Source organism: Fusarium falciforme, chromosome 9, assembly GCF_026873545.1.
Source record: "Fusarium falciforme chromosome 9, complete sequence".
NCBI classification, from domain to species: domain Eukaryota; kingdom Fungi; phylum Ascomycota; class Sordariomycetes; order Hypocreales; family Nectriaceae; genus Fusarium; species Fusarium falciforme.
Genome location: NC_070552.1, coordinates 1706331 through 1725805, shown reverse-complemented (window position 1 = coordinate 1725805; position 19475 = coordinate 1706331). Strand labels below are relative to the sequence as shown.

Sequence of the window (19475 nt, the reverse complement as noted above, 5' to 3'; positions counted from 1 at the left end):
CATCTTCAATAAATCTTCGTCCATATTTATTCCTTTGATCGCATAAGCGCAATCGTCAAACTTCGAAAAAGCTTAGAAAAAAAATAGTCATGTTTTATCTAACCTTGGTGTGATTGTTACCCTTCGTGCCACAGTCGTATACATCCAAAGAAAGGAGGCTTCCGTTCACTGTTGCAACATAGCCACCCGATCCCTACATGAGCGATAACGAGTACGACAGCTCCCCTCGTCACCGATAACCAAGGGAGTACACGGATTGCCGTGAATCCGGTTTAAGGAGGAGGAAAAGATGTTGCAAGCCGCATTTGGCTAGGAGTGGGAACGCTGGCATCAGGAAACGGCACGGTTCATTGCTTGGGTTCTATAAGCTCATAGTATCTCTGCAACTTTGCAGTGTCGAAAACCAACTTGACTACTTTGAACAGGACTTTGATCCATAATGGCATGGGAATTATACAAGGACTGCTTCAGTGACACCAACCTGCGTTCTAATACACGCGGGCTTTGGGATTCTCTTCTCATCAGCTGCAAGGGCGGACCTCCAAGTGAGGAGCATCGTCATTTTTCTATTGCCGGCCCCATTACAATTTGGAAGAATGCAGACGATTTCAACTTCAAACCCCTTATCGGAGATCTTGGTCAAGGGGATGAAATTGATATCGATCCGACCATGCTTGACAGGATGGTGCCACTTGAGGTTCCTCCCCGAAGCTCAACAGTCTCATCAGCGGGCTGTAGGGTGAGCCATGGTCCTTGTCCATGACAGATGTCGAATTCATAGGCCATAGTCGTGCCTGTCATCTAAGACCCAGTCTTCTTAGATCCATTGCTGTACTTCACCAGCTGTTGTATAAAGTGATCACCTGGGTTTGGCTGATCTTCTCTCCTCGTAGCTTCAGGTGATCTTGAAGAGCGTTCAATAACTAGGTTAAACGACCCTGAGAGTGCGCAAGGTATCATTCAAGAATAAAGCATTTTAGCATAGACCGAGTACATGCATTCCCAGTAAAGCAAACGCTGGTAACGACCATACTTGATTCTAGGTATCTTATTGTACAAATCTTACAGTGACCACGCGTGAAAACCACGCCTCAACCCAGTCGGTGACCCTTTCCACGGGACTTCCACGAGTCCGGGAGCGGTCCTCCTGTCTCTGCACCAGTGCTGCTGCCAGTGGAAGGACCAGAAGGACGGATAGCAGTGCCATACGTTCTCTTCGCGGTTCTAGGCGTCCGGACGATGGACTCAAGCCAGGCAGGCACTCGAAAAAGCACTGGACCGCCGCCAAACTCGGGGTAGATCCTGGTGAGGAAGTCGTACATGTGGGCGGCAAGCAGACCCTCAAGCTGGATCATGGGTCTTCCTCCCAGCATGAGCATGCTGAAGGCGATCATGCACAAGGGAATCGCTTGGGCGGGAACGGTGAAGAAAAAGTACTGAGCCTTCTGACCGCGTTGGTCCTGAGTCGCAGTATACACCATGGCGAGGATGAGGCCGGGCAGGAGCTCCAGATGGTTGAAGCCGAAGAGGTAATCCATCATCTGGCGACGTCGTTAACCTCGGGAACGGGCGCGACATGTATGTATGGTGATAATGGAAAACGTGTATTTTGCTATGATATAGAAATGTAGGGCGCTAGAAAACCACTCGAGTGAATTGGGAATCAAACGAGCCATCCATAAGACATCCCACCATGCCTACACCGCAGACCAACCCGGATTTGCGAATGATGGGTGGACCGAAGTGCAGGGGTGATCTTCCTCATTTCCAGGAACCGTGATAGCTGTAGAGGCAAAGCACTATCCGGGCAGATATATGAGGGGGGTTTGACGGGCAGAAAAAGAAGAGCAACAACGACGGAGCACGGGACGGGCAACAAGCGATGGCTTACCAGAATCCAGGAGCAGACAAGGAGAATGTACCAAATCAGGTCAACCTTGCGCGGGAAGCGAGGGTTCCCAGTCTCCAGCTGCACGCAGTAGCGGTACAGATTATAGGCGTCAAAGAGCAGGTTCATTGGGAAACGTTCAAAGGCAATGAGGAAGCCCGTGATGGGGCGCCACAGATGAGGAGGCATCTGGAAGAGATAAGAAGGGTGATAGAACAGATAGTACGATGGTATCACGCCGAATGAGCCGAGCAAGGTCAACACCACGGTGGCGGTAGTGAGATTCCTTGTAGACAGTTAGCAAGCTGCATGATGAAGGGTGAATGGTGGTGTAGCTTACCGAGCTATGGCGGGCGTGGCCCAGTAGGCGGCGAGGACGCTTTCAGACATGATGGGCAACTTTGCTCAATCGCGTCAAACTGAAACTGAAAAGTGAATAGCAAAAAGGTCAAGGAACTTTGGCTCTCAATGATGAAAAGGAATGATAGTTCCAGCCGACGTTTTTATGATGGAGAAGCACGGGACTTTGTAGCACCAGGCAACAAAGCTATCATCGTTGTTGCTTGCGTGTCATCTTCTCTGTTTGGCTTGTTTGATGACCAAGGAAGAGTTTGGAAGGAAGAAGGCTGCAGACTCGTGAAGAAATTGCATTAAATGAGCAAAAGCTCCGTAGCGGGGCGCGCGTCGAGGGCCGATATTTTGCCGAGTGCCTCGGCGCCAACCTTGACCGAGCTCCGGTGCCCTGAGGCTGGTGAGAGGCTAGTGTCTTGTGCGCCACAGACAGAGGGTGTCATGGATGCGGAACTGCTCGGGCTTCTGGGTCCAACGCCAGCTCGTGTGAGCAAGTTCACATCCATATGGTCTGACGTCAAATTATTTTTTCTCAATTCTTTGTATTACCTTCCCATTGACTGAGCCGGTCTCTTGACTCTCGAGATATCAAAAGAAGGATTGCATTGACGCAATTCGACATCAATTCGCCAGGATGCGTGCTCACGATGCCATGCAGAGCGAGGAGGCCAACGACGCCGCGTGGGAGGCTGCCAAAGGAGCTGTCATGGGCGCAGCCAAGTGGGGAGCTGGTGCTGCCGTCCTGGGTGCCGCTGGCTACGTCTGGTCGCCGTTGTATCGGTCCATGACGATCCAATTCAAGGTGTAAGGCAAATTCTCCAGTACTTACTCTCCTCGCCAGCACTGACCACTTGCAAGGTATCTACAAATGTGCGGCATGGTGGTGGGAAGCATGATCGAGGCAGATGGGCGTCTCAGGCAATATGAGCATCAGGTGAGGATGCAGAGGAGATTGATGCGAGAAAGGGCCAAGTGGGAGAGGTATGAGGAGGAATTCATCAAGGGAGACGAGAAGTGAACATCCAAAACGCATCCCATCTCACAGAAAAGTCTGACTGAAACTGATCTGGGTATAACGGTGTACATATATCACGAAAGAGGATGACCATTGAGTCGTCCGTGTAAATCAAGTCTTTACTCTTTTGCATTTGCTCAGGCAGATCCCCTCAACTCCAACGCCAAAGATGCGACCGCTTCCATAGGTCTCCTGTCTAGTTCCATCCCAATTATCTTCTGGCTATGGCCGGAACCGCTTGGGGTCCATGTTGATCTTGCATAGTCGAACAACACATCCGCTGAGTTGGAGTAGCGTCTGTACACCCTCCAGGACCTTCATATGCGTGAAGCCAATCTCCTTGATAAACTCCAGCTTCGAATGCTCGCTCAGTGTGGGTATTGTCTTGGTTACTCGGAACATGGTGCTAATGATGTCGTGGCTCGAGTAACCCAGATCCCAGAGCTCTCGGAGGGTATCCAGCGCAGAATCCACGTTGCCTTCGTAGCACGCCTTGAGCATGGCTTGGACTTTGATGGGGTGAGGCGAGTCAACGACCTTGAAGACGTTGTCTCCAGAGACGAACCCGAAACCGGCATATGTGGACTGGAGGTTGTTGATAGCCTGTCGCATATCTCCTTCAGCGCTGAAGACCAATGCTGCCAGACCATCATCGCTGTATTCGACCTTTTCCGCCTCAATAATTTGCATCAGTCGCTTCACGACCTGAGCATCTGTCAACTTGGCGTATCGCAGGATGGCGCATCGTGATTGTAGGGGCTCGATGATCTTGTTCGACTGGTTACAGGCAAAGGCAAATCGAGTCGTGTTGGAGTAAATCTCCATGGTTCGTCGGAGTGCTTGCTGGGCGCCCGAGGTCATGCTGTCAGCTTCGTCGAGGATGACCAGCTTGTGGCGGCCAGCCGGTAGAGTGACCTTCTTTTGAGCAAAGCCTTTGATTCGGTTTCGGACGACATCAATACCTAATCCATGTCAGTTCTCTCCCCCTGAAGATTCGGGTATGAAAAGTCGGACCTCGTTCGTCACTGGCGTTGAGCTCCAGCACGGCCTCCTTGTACGATTCACCCAACAGCTGTCGAGCCAAACACAGCACACTTGTCGTCTTTCCGATACCTGGCATTCCCGAGATAATCACATGAGGCATGTTTCCCTCCTTTGCGATAATCTTTAGTCGCTCGATCGTTTCTGTGTTGCCGACGACATCGTCGAGAAAGATTGGTCGGTACTTTTCCACCCTGGCAACCATCAGTGAGCGACCAGCACCGGCATAGGAACTTGAGGAACATACCATGGTAGCTCATAAGATGAGTTTCCATTAGTGGAAGCTGTGAGAGCTGCCTTGGAGGCAGAATTGGACGACTCGCCACGTTCTTCGGGTTTTTGGGTCGGCATATTGATGTGTTGGAGTCGTTGATGCAGTTCAGCTGAAGCTTGAAGTGATGCCAATCACTTTACGCGACTGGGAGAAAAGAGACGCGTCGTGGTTGAGGGACAGCAGGTGGTCCGTGCCAAGGCACCGAATGCAGTGCCCCACTCCTGCCACCGCCTTTATCGTCGCCATGGCAAAATTTCCGCCAGCATCAACTTTTTTTGGAGGTCAAGCAGCAAAAGACGGCCAGAGATACCCCCAACCAGCGACCTTGAACGGACGATTGACGACGAATAAAATCAGAGCGGAACTGTTTAAGCACCTGCGACTCGTCTCTCTTAATTCTTCCGACTATCAACAGCCATGGGTGTTGCGAAAAAGACTCGCAAGTTTGCGCAGGTGGGCAGTCCTTATCGATAAGCGCCAAAATGTTCACTCTCTCTAACTCTCAAGCGCAACAGGTGAAGCGAGTCATCGGTCGTCGCGATGACAGGTTAAAGGAGAACAAGGCCAAGGCCGAATTGGTCGCTGCTGCAAAGGCCAAGAAGACCATCAACGGCGAGCTCATCCGCGAGGCGCCCCAGATGCCCAGCAACATGTTCTTCCAGCACAACACGGCCCTCGTCCCGCCCTACAACGTCCTCGTCGACACAAACTTTATCAACCACACGGTCCAGCGCAAGCTCTCGCTGCTTGATTCTATGATGGACTGCCTCTACGCAAAGTGTAACCCCATCATCACCTCGTGCGTCATGAGCGAACTCGAGGGTCTTGGCCAGAAGTTCCGCCTGGCGCTGCGGGTTGCGAGGGACGAGCGGTGGACGAGGCTGGAGTGCGATCACAAGGGCACGTATGCCGATGACTGTCTGGTGGACCGAGTGCAGAAGAACAGGATATACATTGTGGGCACAAACGATAAGGCGCTGAAGCAGCGGCTAAGGAAGATTCCCGGCGTGCCCATCATGAGCGTTGCGCGGGCCAAGTACGTGATAGAGAGGCTGCCAGGCGCACCAGACTCATAGGGCGGGGCAAATGGGAACATGTGCGCTACAAATTATGATGCATTGCATGGGGTATTTTTTCTGTTTCACGACTTGAGATTAGTTGCACAGGAGGTTTAGATAAAAATAATGTTTTCAGAATGAACATCTTCAAGTGGTTGTTCTTGGCATTGAGTGAGTGGTCGAAATCGTCATTGAGGCGCCCATCAGCCTTACGCGTCGCAAGGATCCAGGGTAGTAACGTTAGGTGATATCGACTAAAACCACACTTATATCTCACCTCGCCTCACAACATCAATCATCGCAGCAGCACAGAACCGCTGAGTGGATCGGTATAAAACCGCCTCGCTGGCATTCTATACACACGCAGAGGTCATTCGCGTTCATAGGAACGTCCCCTCACCACCATGGAGCTGGACTCTAGCCCTAACGACAATGATCACTCATCTACCTCGGAAGCCCGCCAGAAGCGCACTCGCGTCCTCCTTTCTTGCGCACCATGCCGCGCCTCCAAGCTCAAGTGCGACCGCGAACAGCCATGCAGCCAATGCGAAAAGAAGGGCCGTGCTGCTCAGTGTGCGTATGCGCCGCGGCCTGAGAAGAAGCGCCCCGCAAAGGGCATGTCGGCACGGTTGAAGCGCCTCGAGGGCATGGTCCGCGAGATGATGGACGCCGAGGGCGGCGCGGGGCCGAAACCTGCCGGGGAAGCCAACGGCGCTCCGGTGGCTGGGCCCGAGGTGCAGGGGCATGTCGTGAGAGGAGAGAAAGCAACGACGTATGTGGGAGCGACCCATTGTATGGCCATGTTGGAGGATGTAAGTTATGAGCTGATGGTTGAGACATCATGCTGACAAAGCTATAGATTGAAGATCTCAAGAGTTATTTTGATCAACCGGAAGATCTGGAGGACGATGAGATCTTGGCCGACGAGATTGACGCAACTGAGGTGATCCTGAATACGAGAGCTGGTCCGAAGAATCGTGAAGAACTGCTGAGTCGTCTTCCAGAACGAAATGTAGCAGACCGGCTCATCACGCGTTATTTCGCTTCGATGAGCCCTTCTCAACGTAGCTATCACCAAATCGCCCATCTGAATGAGAAAGCTTACATCCGACAGATATCGTTCATCGACCGACGTTTACGAGAGCTGTAAGTTCTGAAAGAAGGATGAATATATCGTCTCTAACAACCACAGTACGCCAAATTTTGGCAAGACCCAAATCAGGCCTCACTGCACTGGATCGCCCAGCTCTTCATGATGCTCAGCCTCGGCGTCTTCTTCAACAACTTTATGAACTCGAGCGAGGTAGAAGGCGACTCTCCTCTTCCGCCTCTTGACAGGATCCGTCACTACAAGGCTTGTGCTGGATGGGCCTTGGTCTGGGGAAAATACACGCAGCCCACTCCGGCAACTCTGCCGGCCTTTCTCCTCTATGTCGAGTCGCACTTCCTGTTTAACCGGGCGGCTCAGATGAACTGCTACGTCCTCTCGGGTGTGTGCATTCGTCTTATGCTCAAGATGGGCCTCCATAGGGACCCGAGCAAGCTGGCTAATATCACCCCCTTCGAGGGTGAGATGCGCCGCCGCATGTGGAATATGGCTATCCAGGTCGAGCTTCTGGTCTCGTTTCACATGGGCCTTCCAAGTCTGTTGCAAGGCATCGAGACCGACACAACAGTACCTCGGAACCTGCAAGATGACGATTTTGACGAAGATACCGTCGAGTTACCCCTGAGTCGACCGCCCACCGACTACACCACAATGACCTACCCGATCCACAAGACAAAGATCCTCCGAGTCTTTGGCCAGATCGCCCGTCAAGCCCATGCCCTGTCGCCGCCAAGTTACGCCGAAGTCCTCAAGCTTGATGACTTGCTGCAGGAGACATGGCGTAACGTCCCATCGTTCATGATGGTACGCCCGCTCGACGAGTGTGTTGGTGATCCACCTATGCTTCTCATCCATAGGTTCGGTCTGGCTGCCCTGTTCAACAAGTGTCGTTGTGTCCTGCACCGACGATATCTTGCCGAGGCAATCCCTCGACGCGAGCATGACTACTCGCGCAGGCAATGTCTTGAGGGCGCAATATCACTGCTCGAGTATCAAAACACCATCCGAGAGGCTTGTAAGCCGGGCCACGTCCTCAGCCAGAATGGATGGTTCGTATCGTCCTTGGCGGTGCATGACTTTCTGTTGGCTGCCATGGTTCTGTACCTCGTTATCAAGAACGACGCTTACTCCGAGTTTGGTGGTGAATATGACTGGATGTCACAGTCAAAGACAACGCCCACTAAGGAGGAGCTCCTGGGTATGATTAAGCGGTCTCACTTTATTTGGTCAGAGGTCGCGCAAGACGTGACAGAGGTCAAGAAGACAGCTGATACGCTGGCTACTATGCTGGCTAAACTTGGAGCCCCCGTCCAAGGCCCGGCAAGCGTTCCCGGCCCAGCGCCGCCAACCTTCAGTATCGGGCATGAATCATCCTCACTCGGCGCACCATCGGTGGACCCCAGCACTCTGGGGTCGATTGGGGATGATGCGGGTTTGCTCTCATCACTGGGGCTAGGTAGAGAAACTTGCGGAGAGCAGACACGGGGCAGACTGACTGACGCCGCATTAGGCTCTTCAACAGGATCCACGTCGGGGCAAACACCGTTATCTCTTGGTCTGACGGCCGATGCGGGAGCTGGCATGAACTTCCCAGGCATGGGGACCGAGGGGCTCGACTTTGACCCCTCATGGATGGAGACGGCGGCCAATAACATGGACTGGGTAAGTTGCGGAGCTGTGGCATGCTCATCACGAAGTTGGGGAAGACATGAGACTAATGACCGTGACAGCGTTATCTCGATATTTCACTTGCTCACAGCCATGATGCGGGGCGGAACGAGGACACTGGCCAGACGTGGATGGAACGGCCACCCCCTTTGGAGCAGATAGATATGATGGGACCAGGATCGTGGATGCCCGACCCTTCTGCTGGGAGCGGTTGAGGTCGTCATAAGGCACAGTTGAGATGTAAAAATAAACACTCGATGGAGTTGAGGCAGCTTCTCTTTCAGGACTGGTGCATCGGCAGCTATCTCCGCCCTCGACACCTCCCTCACAAGAGGGGCAGCCCCCGGATCCAGGTCGAGCTATCGCTTCGGGCCAGATGATGAAAGGGGTGGCGTGGCTCTCGGACCAGTCAGTATCTTGACCACCGGCCACAGGGAGACGCCCTGGCTAGGTCCGCTATCTGGGGAACCCGAGTCCGGGGAAATGAGCGGGCTGAAACCCCGCAAAGCATCATGAGATTGGGGATCAAGGGGTATGGATGTAGTTATCAGCATGTACGGAGTAGGCCGGAACAGTCATACAATGAGAACTGCCTGATAAGGGAGTTGTTGATTTGGAGCTGATAACAATTTGCTGACCAACTTGTCTCAGTATTCATGTCTGTTTTTATCTCATCTGAAACCCTGAGAAGCCAGTAGCGGCTCAACAAGATACAATCTTGGCACGATGGGGGAGGTTGCTTGTATGTAGAGTGCAGGTTGAGACACTGCGCTGATAAGAGAATTGACTTCAAGGAGACGTTCCGTCCAATGGTTTGCGACATCGGGGCATTCCATCACCGACAGGGGTTCATGACGTAGAGCCGAGTCTGACTGGGCCCATTATCAGTGCGCCGGATGCTCCGCGGAGACGCTCAAATAAAATGGGGTATCGGGAGGGCTTCCGTTGAGCTGGAGGATGCTCAAATCTTGTGAGAGGAGCAGAGTTTGAGAACGGAACCCATCCAAGCGTGAGACGCGAGATCCTTGCGCTTTGAACAAGAACATGTGACCAGGCAGAGATGAGAGACGGGTCTCCTGTTGCTCTCCTGAGAGGAGCTCCATTTGATTGAGCTTTGGATAGCGCCAATTGAGATCTTCCAGAACAACGGGCTTGTTCTAGGGCCGCCCTGTAGCGCGGTAACAAGTGCTGGGCCAGGCGCCTAGACTAGATCTCGGTGAACATGCGCCCCGCGACAGGGCAGAGCCAGGTCTGATCTCACTGTCCACAGTCCACCTGAGAACAGCCACAGTGACTATCCGGCTATATCTCCATAACTACATTCTCTCGTTGTCGCGCCTCAGCAACTTCATCACAGATTGCTACAACCAGCGAGACCGGCAAAGGCCCGAAGTCCAGGTGATTCAATCTGGGACCTCGGCTAGACGACAATGGGCGAACGGGTCATGATGACGGGAAATTGATGATGTACGCAGTACTCCGTACATGCGCCAGAGCAAAACTCCACGAGGTATCGGTAGAGGGGTGTCCTGTGGCACTCCGCTGCCCTTGCCTTCGCCTGACAGAGATATCTGACAGCAGCATCTGCTCAGGATGAGATTAGCGCCCCGAGGCAAGACAGCGACAGCCTCCTAGTTAGTGGGAACAACTCATCCATCACGGTCTGGGCTTGGAGACAGCAAGCATCGTTTGGTTTTCACGTCTGGTGACCATGGCTCCATCGCCATCCCACGACGCCGCTATCAGTTGGTCGAGCAAATAGGCTCCGTCAAGTTGGACGTGTAGGTAAGTCGATGAGAAATTGAATCGTGGTAAAAAATTTTGACTGGAGAGTCGTGCGGTCAGCTCGAAACTTTTACATAATCCCAACGCTACTTTCGGCATTTTTCGACGGCCTCCACAGCCATCGTGGACAAGGCCCCGTGGGTTCGTGGGCTTGGGCTCGCGGGCTCAATTACCACCAGCCCAGCTGGCAGCAATCCATAGCTACCCAGCTGGGACTGTACCCGGACGGCCGGCGGCCAAACCAGCGGGAGCGTGCGTGCCTGGCAGAAGGCGTTTCTGCTAGGTCCCTCTGGGGAAGAGTTTGGCAAAGCGTGCGTGCGGTGACCAGGCGGACGATATTCGTAAACGGTAAGTAGATGGCATTGTTTTCGGGTAAGTGATCCTAGTAGAGTTAGTGGCTCTGAAATAACCTTCCCTTGGATACGCCGACTATCGATGCGAGGCGAGGCGAGGCGAGGCAAAGCGAGGTGAGCTTCAGAGACCGCCAAGTTGTCACTTGACGATGCAGTAGTAGATGCTTTGTGATGCACCGGAGATTGGACATGAGGTGACAGGTAGAAGAGAGACAGAAGAGTCCACTGCAGAGGCGAATCGGAGTCACGGTCTCCAATCTCGTCTTGCTTCTCGTCGCCCTCCTCCTCGTGATATGCGCCGCACCTGCCTTGTCGCAGTTCGGACTGTCGGGGTGCAGCTGTTGAGCAAGAGCTCTGCATCTGCATCGTGCCTGCTCCCTTCCTGACCGAGCTTCAGCTTGTCTTCCCTCCAACCGGCCAATTGCTGGTGCGCATCTCCCCGTCGGCTGCAAGTCAGGCAAGGCACCGCGAGAGGTACATGAGACATCGGATCCTCTCTCCGACATTGACGGCATGGCATGGATGGCTTGCGGAGGTGGCATCGCGCAATATGTGCCAATCGTGGGGGAATCCTGTGCCTGTGCTAGGCAAGAGTGAGGACCACTGGTCATTTCACCAAGCTCTGCCGCTAGTGGAGGGGTTGCTTTAGTAAACAACGGGACGATGGAACCATCAACTCATCAACGGGGAACCCGTGGATGGTCTCGTGATGACCTGAGATGGGCAGGGGGCCAAAAGAGAAACAAATTTGTCCCAGGAGGCGGGACGAGTAAAAGGAATCAAGTAAAAGCTATGTAATAAGAACGGGATGGGCGTCTACTGACGAATGAGGGCGCCGCATATGGCCGATTCCGCAATCTGGTCCTGGAGCATCCCCATCGCTTGCTGCTCGTGCCATGACATGGGTGGCATTTGCACTGTCTTGTCGCGTCCTTCTTTTCGTGAATGATGACGAAAGAGTCTTGTGGTTATTCGCGGCGAGGACGGAGGCGGAGTTGCTTGCTTGATTCTTCGGCTGTCCACGGAGTTTTACACCGCGCAGTTCTCCTGCAAGGCGGCGTTAATATTGACATCATGCTAAAGAAGATTTATCCTTGTCAACAGCGCCCTGAGACATCTGTTGACCGACTTACAGAGACAACAAAGTGCAGTAAGACATGGCTAGGCGATAAGCCCAGGAATCTGGATCGGCGATTCAGAGACAAGCCCGAGCTACCGCGGTCGCCTGATTGGCCATCCCCGGACTTTTCTTCCTAGGTTGGATCCATCTTCAGGGAGGGTCTTTTGGAGTTTTTACCATTTTGGCAACTTCAAGTCAAAGGGCAAGAGTGGACAAGAGTGGGAAAATCATGGGTTGGAGCACTTACCCCCGAGAATGGAGCCTTTGATTCTGCATGACGCCGGCGAAGAATTTTTGGTCACCAGAGCCACAAGGCAGTTGTCTAGTGGCATCCAGCGAGCCCAGCCCGTGGTCAATTGCTCAATAACGACCAGCAAAGAGGCTCAACCACGAGCGGTGGCCTTTTGCCCCGATTGGTCTAAGCCAACTTGGCCGATCGCTTATATCCACCAAGGTCGGCTCCAGAAGCTTTTTTTCTTTCCCAGTAGGACCAGGACCCGGGCCGGTTCCTTGGTCAGTCGGTCTGTGCTGGAATTTTCATCTCCTATTAGACAAGAGCTGGCATTGGCTCGAGTTTTCAGATTGGTCGTCAGTTAACGTAACGCACCTTCGAGCGGCGAAAACCAGCCTCTCGCACGCCAGATGCGAGGGTAAGGTAACTTGACACACAAAAAGGTTGACAGCCACAGCACAGGCACAGCACAGGCACCCATCTCTTTTGTACTGTACCTACGTACAGTTGCAAGTGGACATCCACCTCATCCATGGGGACCAGGGAAGGGAATGCAGGTCTGGCGCGGGGGCGGCTGTAGGCGTCAACTGGGGTCGAAAAGGCAACATCGACCGTCATTATCTCTCTTGCTCGTCCTCGACCCTTTTTATTTCCTCTTGAAGAGATTTCTCTCGTTTGTGCCGGCTAACGCGCAAATCCCAAGCCGTCTATGCCGAGAGGGTATGTACATGTAAGAGGTACTGATAAGGTGCCGGAAGAGACCCGGTCAAGGAGGCAGGTGACTGGCAGACCGAGTCGACAAAAGGGCAGCTCCCAAAGTCCCCCCGTCACGAGATGGTACTTCTGGCTTGGCGGGAGATGCTGTGTAAACTGCCCGTCGGTTGAGGTACCGACCCTGTGGCAGGGTACCTCGTACTAGGAGCTTCATTTAAACATGGCGTCGTCTCCTGGCTCGTTCCTTATCAGTCGGTCGGCCACTTTGTTCGCCGAGTGTGGTCACTTTCCCATTGCGACCAACGATCCAGTTGTTATCTTTCCCCTCACCCTCCAATTCCCTTCCAAGGCATGGCCTGCAAACCCGCCTCCAGACTCTACAGTACCAAAGGTGTAGACTACATCCATGGAAGAGGCCCCCCAGTTCCACAAGCTTCTTCCCCGGGTCTCCATTCTTTCTACTCTTTTCCATTCCCCTCTTACTGTAAAAACTCTGATGCCCGTGGCAGGCCAGGTACTGTAGGTAGTGTCGCAGTCGTCAAGACCAATCGCACCCCGCCTGGATAAGGAAAAAAGAAAGGCATTCTGCTTTTTGATTGATAACGAGCCGCCTTGTCCTATCGGAGCACCCACCAGCACAAGGTGAATTCGTTCTCTAGGTGGCTAAGTACGTGGTACCGCCTCTTCAGCGCCGCAAGTCGGACCCCTCATCATCAAGGTTGTTTCGTCTGCTGGGTCATTCTTTTTCGGGAGCTACTTGCAGCACGTTGCCATTCTTCCCCTGCTCTGGCTCTCACTCACAACCTTTCGGGCCTCATCGACGCCATCACGCTTTTGGCCCCCGGCCCCAGATCTGAGCCCTTTCACACGCCCTACCCGGACAGGCCAAGACTGGACTGGACAACCAAGACACCTTGGACGGGACGAGACGAGACAGGAAAAAGACGTGCCCACGGCATCCATCGACCCTCGTGCGCTCGCGCTTGCGCTACAGCTTATACCCACCTTGTTCGTGCTGGCATGCTCGTTCGAGGGCCGCTGATATCCATACACCACTTGTTAGTCCCTCGTACGCCTCGCACCATCAACCGCACGCCATAAACCGGCACCACCCACCTGTCCTGCGCTGGCTGCTCCCTACACACACCAACTCGCTCGATACCTGCTTGCCTGCCTGCCCGTGTATCTCATACTTACACAGAGCCCAATCTATTATCCTGCTCCTCAAATACCTAGCTGCCTGCAGCAAGATCGACCTCACCGGTGCAACGGATCCCCCTTGCTTTCCTCGACCTCGACTCGACTCGACCTTGACCCGCTAGTTTCCTCAGTTCATCTGCCGCTTCGTCTCGACTCTTCTCTTGCTGCACACGGGACCCTGATCTTAACCGTCGAGGGACCACGACTCCGCTCCTACTAGGACCTTTCAAGACCAAGTCTTTCAAGACTCCCCTCCTAGACGCCCTCCTAGACGTTCCCCAAATCCACCTTCACCCACAACTGCACGTCTTGCCAGGGTTCCCCTTCGCCCTCTGTTGGCCCCTTCGAAACCCACCCACGAACTAGGGCGCGCAGTGGACGCCTGGGCGCACACGCTGAGCGCAAGCCTGGCGCAACGCCGCGACGGAGCATCGTGACCTCGTTTTCTTTACTGGGGTTGTCGAGTCGTCGCCCTCCCGTCTTCTCTGCTTGTTCTCTCCCTCCCTCTCCCCTCTTTCTTTTTCTACCGTGCTCCCCACGATCTTGTCTGCTTTCTTTGCTCCTCGTCAGCAGACTCGACTCTACAACCGACCTCTGCGACTACTGCGGCATCCTGTCCACTGCTGATTCCGCATCTGCACCTGCATTGGCTTGTCTTGTCACCCTCGGCGCACTCTGATCCACCACCATACGTTCATTTTACGTACAGCTTGTTGCCATCTGTGCCTGTCTCTTGGTCGTATGAACTCTCCTGGCCGTGTTTGCTTCGTCTCCCCCACCGGCCTTCCGAATCCCACCCCGACATACTGCACCGGCTTGGCTCCATCCCCCCGGCTTCGCACTCGCCCGACTAATAAAGTCCTGCTGCCAACTCCGCTCCGTGCCCGGTGGCACCAGCCCTGAGAGAGTTCCGAACTGCGACTCTGCAACCCCTCCTCCTCTTTCTTCTTCTTGGACCCTGAGCGAAGTCTTGCTTTAGCATGCCCGCTCAACTAAACGGGTCTATGACCGCCAGCATCCCCATCCGAATACCCGGCGACCAGACCACCGTCCTCTGCAAGCAGCACAAGCACTCGCGATCATCATACTCGGATTCCTCCCCACTCGCAAATTCTCGAAACAATTCCCTAACCTTCCGCCCCGTCAAGAGGCTAATGTCGAATCCCGACAAGACTATTGCCGTCATCAATGCCAGCGGTCGGCAGGCTGCGTCGTTAATTCGCGTAGCCACCGCCGTTGGCTACCATGTGCGCGCACAGCTGAGGAATCTCGAAGGCGTCGTCGCCGCTGAGGTCTCTGGCAACCCCAACGTCACTGTCTTTGTCGGCGAACTCTACACGAGACACAGCCCTTCCGAGGCGAACCGCGACGTTACCAAGCATGGTCCTCTGGCCGGTGTCGGTGTCAACTACGAATTGATCGCGAACCTGTTCCGTGGCGCCCAGCTCGCCTTCATTAACACCACCTTTTACGGCGACGAGATCCAGATCGGAAAGGCGCTCGCCGATGCCGCCAAGCGCGCAGGGATCCAACACTATGTGTACTCGTCGATGCCCGACCATGCCGCCTACAACCCTGAGTGGCCATCACTACCTCTCTGGGCCGCCAAGCACGAGGTCGAGCAATACGTTCGGAAGCTGAGGCTTCCCTCAACCTTTGTGTACACCGGCATCTACAACAACAACTTTACATCACTCCAGTACCCTTTGTTCTGCATGGAACTGCAGAGAGATGGGTCATTCAAGTGGCAGGCGCCGTTCCATGAAGACGCCAAGCTGCCTTGGCTAGACGCTGAGCACGACGTCGGCCCGGCTGTCCTTCAGATCTTCAAGGACGGACCTACCAAGTGGCACGGAGAGCGTATAGCACTTGCATACGAATATCTCACTCCCCGGGAAGTGTGCCGCCTCTTCTCGCGGGGTGTTGGTCGTCCTGTGCGCTATGTCCGAGGCCCCATCGAGATCAAGGTCCGAATCCCCGAAGGCTACCGGGAACAGCTTGTCGGATTGGAGCAGCTCTTTGATCCAAATCGCAAGGATGCCCGCAAGCAGCCCCCCTACTTTGGAGACCCCAAGGTGGAGATCAGCTGCCCAAGCGAAGCTTTGGAGCTCTGGGAAGGCCCTCGAGGAATGGAGGAATATGCGCGGGAGATGTTCCCACTGGAAGAGGAGGCCAATGGCTTGACATGGATGCTAGATGACGACGGAAGCGACGACGAGGATGTGCAAGTCGCAACAACCTCGGTTGAACAATTAAGAATCCACAACGGCGACGACGACAGTGACGACGATAATGACGATGGCCTAGTTATGCGAGGCAGCCGAGGGCGTAAGCGGGACGAGGAGGAGTGGTTGGCATAGCGAACATGCTGACCATGAATCAAGGTCTCAACCTTGGCGAAAAAAAGAAACAGAAAAGCGCGAAAGACAAAAGGGAAAAAACGGTGATCTCCAGCCTCGACTAGAAGCCCGTTTCAGGGACAGGAGGCGGAGCGGACTGGCGGCATTGCATTTCGGCGGGAGTTGTGTCATTTGATCAAGGGGTCCAGAGCAAACTGTGTGTTTTCTGGAGAGGCGTCATTCAGGTGGTTGATCTGGGAACCTATACGACTTTTTATCATGGCTTGGCTGGTGTCTCGAGTCAACGGATGACTTTGGAAAAAAATAACGAATCAGCGTCTGCCCCTCTCTCCGTGTTCCCCGGTTGCCTCTGTGCCTGATGTTTCGTCTCCAACGTGTGTTATGAGGGTTCAATGTACTCACGACTGTATCACCACGCTGATGTGCCGTCAAGGATTGGACATGCAGAGCAGGTTTGATGCAGGACAGGACAGGGCAGGGCTTGTGATGAAAGAAGAGAGAAGGATAGCGCAAACAACAAACACGGAGGAAGAGGTTGGCACACATGGCTCATATACTTTGCTCCTCTGGCTTCCAGCTAACCAATTTGGAGCAACACTTCAACTCCATCCAATGCCTTGACAGCATGGACTTATCTCACCTTATCGGCCCTCCTCACCGGACAGGACACACCGAGCAAGTCTGGATTTTGTCTTTTTTGACAGGCGAAGTGTAACATGATTATATAGGCATCATGTCAACTCAATTGATCACCTCCCCGCATACCCTCCATATCGTCCAGCTTCCCTCCCGCTGGCGCCGCGTGGGGCCGCTTGCCGAAGCGAACGCCGCGTGGGGGGGATTTCTGGGGGAGGATATGATGATCCCTTATCTGGGGGGATTTACGAGATGCTGAGGGAAAATAGAAAAAGGTGGTCTGGTCGTTATCTCTGTGGCGCCCCCTGGCCCCCCTGCCCGGGCAGAGTTGAGCAATGAGGAAGCAGACGATTATCTTGGCACGACTCCTGGAGGCTGCCCTGTACAGCTCATCAAGCGAGGTTCATGTTGTTGGTGGTGTTGATGGCTTAAGAATTATGCTTTTCCATTTCCAACAGTTGAAAGCTGCCGTCCCCTGTCTGCCGGAAAAGCTGGAGTTTGCAGCCCTTATCAAGTTGGAGGGTTTCTCATTACCTACTCGGTCAACCAACAGCCGGCTTTGCCTTGACAAATCCCTTGCTACCTTGAGGGAACCTCCGACGGAGACTTTTCTTGTCCGGTGGTGATGTTGGCACGGTGTTGGGGCTGTTCACTTCTACCATGCACTTTTATATGGAGGTCAACCAAAGAAAAGCCAACTTTCCGGATGTGCGAGGAGTACTTGCTGACTGACCTGGGACCGATGAGACAATGTTGGGTTACAGAAGAAGCAGATGGGTGACACAGCAGGAGTAAATGGTCCTCCCTGGGCAGGCATACTCATGCGTTGTGGCTGTTCGGACACCCATCATGAGGGTGTCCAACTTGATCAGTGCAGCGGGCGCGCTCCAGCTTCGAAACGGAAACGATTTGCCGGATTAACTACCAAGCAGGCCTCATTGACGAGTTGGATGAACCCAATTACAAGGTTACGCTCCTCTTGATACAAGCTGGATGTTGTTCGAGGACCAACACGGCAGGTGGCCTCCATACCCCACACGCTGGGTGACAAGTCAACACAGCCAAAGCAACGTTTTGATATGGAGTTGACAACGCATAACCGAGGGAGAAAAAAAAGTAACAAATGCATGTCTCGTCACGGAGACAAGGAAAGAAAGTAAAGCGATAGTTGAAGAAAGGGCAAAAATGAATGCGTAATCTGGGAATCGAACCCAGGGCTCCCCGACGTTACTCGAATGGCAACGGAGAATTTTACCACTAAACCAATTACGCCTTTGTGGTGTTGTGTGATGGCAGGTTCGGAATTACTTACTATGTCGAGCGTGGGCCCATATGAGGACAAAACTCACCCACCACACAGCTCAACTACCTTATCCTTCTCTAAAGATAACCAAGGCACTCCGATAAGGTAGACAAAAAGAACTCTAAAGTGATATTTGTTGTATTATACTTCATGTACATCTATCTATCATACTTGAGAGGAGTTAGGTAACGCTCTTGTGTTCTGGTGCCTCTTACCTCATGTGCCTGCCGACCTCTCAGACTTACGACCAAAAGCTAATATCCATCCTACACTTGCATTTGACATTCAAATATGTTGATCACTTCCACTGTTGAAACAACATGGCAACTTCTCAAACACACACAAAGTGGTCCTTGGAGCCTGAACTCCCCCATTACCTAGGATATGCTGAGATGGATAGGATCGACCCTGCAGGATGGGGATGCAGCGCATCCTCGCGCAAGTCTTCCAAATGGCTTGTCGCAATAGAACAACACTTGTTCTACAGATTGGAAAAACTCTTATGTTTCTACCCGCATATCTATGTATTTGCCGTTGCGCTTGTTGCGCTGTTTGCTACAAAGCAAACCTGAGTGAGTGTGTCAGGCCTGGGGATCTCACGGTATAAATACCCTTCGTCCCTCGCACTAGATCTTGAAAAGTCAAGCTGCTCTTTATATATTAACCATGCCCAAGTATATCTACTATATAACAAGAATGCCACAACACATACGTTTTTTCCTCTCGAGATGTTATCTCCCACGGACTGGCCCGATCTTCGGAATCAGATTCTGCGTTCGACCTCCGATACTCCGAACGCTCCGCTCTCCTGTACCAACTGTGATGAGAACATGGGACCCCGTCTATAGATACCTCATTGTGAATGGCACCGCTATCAGCACGCACACCTCGCGCCAACACGAGGAAACCCATGGCTCACCCCATGTCAGGGCCTCTTGGCATATATTTTGACAGCGTCGCCTTCCTGGCTCGATAAGCTCTCCAGCTTGGTCACGATGCCGCCCAGTCGCACACGTTCACGCTCCCAGGCCTCTGCGCCCAATCTACTCCCAAAGAGCTAGACCTCAGTGCCACCCCCATTACTGAGACTGCAGCAAGGGCTTTAGAGATCACACCTCTACCCTAGACGACCCGTATGGCAACCGCGAGGTCATATCTATCTTCGACAACCCACTAGACAATGACGATCGTGGTGTTAACCGCCAAGTGTCATTAGCAGTTACCAGCTTGGAAATTGCCGAGAGCACCGAGCATCTCGACCCGAGGCAATGTGTGCTTGGGCATCTGAGCCGCCTTAACCCTCTCCCTGTCGAGAGCATCCCACAGTTCACGCGCATATTCTGCCTCGATCCCAAGCTCCATCACCCCA

General features: G+C 53.4%; 6 protein-coding genes across 6 annotated transcripts; 4 read left to right on the top strand and 2 right to left on the bottom strand.

Annotated features, from left to right (window-relative positions):
* Positions 1–1091: 1091 nt before the first annotated feature.
* Positions 1092–2278, bottom strand: NCS54_01140700 (Derlin; the record flags this gene model as incomplete). The annotated part of the gene is made up of 3 exons (XM_053156685.1): positions 1092–1541; positions 1892–2174; positions 2229–2278. The coding sequence occupies 3 exons, from the start codon at positions 2276–2278 to the stop codon at positions 1092–1094; spliced, it is 783 nt and encodes a 260-aa protein (XP_053012660.1).
* A 595-nt stretch (positions 2279–2873) lies between these two features.
* On the top strand, positions 2874–3257 carry NCS54_01140600 (Hypothetical protein; the record flags this gene model as incomplete). The annotated part of the gene is made up of 2 exons (XM_053156684.1): positions 2874–3043; positions 3098–3257. 2 exons carry the CDS (start codon positions 2874–2876, stop codon positions 3255–3257), a joined length of 330 nt encoding a protein of 109 aa, XP_053012659.1.
* A 219-nt stretch (positions 3258–3476) lies between these two features.
* Positions 3477–4658, bottom strand: NCS54_01140500 (Replication factor C subunit 4; the record flags this gene model as incomplete). Its single annotated transcript, XM_053156683.1, has 3 exons — positions 4543–4658; positions 4269–4489; positions 3477–4216 (listed from the first exon to the last, which is right to left on the bottom strand). The coding sequence occupies exons 1-3, from the start codon at positions 4644–4646 to the stop codon at positions 3477–3479; spliced, it is 1065 nt and encodes a 354-aa protein (XP_053012658.1). The 5' UTR covers positions 4647–4658.
* A 328-nt stretch (positions 4659–4986) lies between these two features.
* NCS54_01140400 (PINc domain-containing protein) lies at positions 4987–5645 on the top strand (the record flags this gene model as incomplete). Its single annotated transcript, XM_053156682.1, has 2 exons — positions 4987–5022; positions 5085–5645. 2 exons carry the CDS (start codon positions 4987–4989, stop codon positions 5643–5645), a joined length of 597 nt encoding a protein of 198 aa, XP_053012657.1.
* A 386-nt stretch (positions 5646–6031) lies between these two features.
* On the top strand, positions 6032–8618 carry NCS54_01140300 (Zn(2)-C6 fungal-type domain-containing protein; the record flags this gene model as incomplete). The annotated part of the gene is made up of 6 exons (XM_053156681.1): positions 6032–6439; positions 6487–6691; positions 6742–6773; positions 6820–8191; positions 8246–8397; positions 8466–8618. 6 exons carry the CDS (start codon positions 6032–6034, stop codon positions 8616–8618), a joined length of 2322 nt encoding a protein of 773 aa, XP_053012656.1.
* A 6169-nt stretch (positions 8619–14787) lies between these two features.
* Positions 14788–16167, top strand: NCS54_01140200 (Hypothetical protein; the record flags this gene model as incomplete). Its single annotated transcript, XM_053156680.1, has 1 exon — positions 14788–16167. One exon carries the CDS (start codon positions 14788–14790, stop codon positions 16165–16167), a length of 1380 nt encoding a protein of 459 aa, XP_053012655.1.
* Between the last annotated feature and the right edge of the window lie 3308 nt (positions 16168–19475).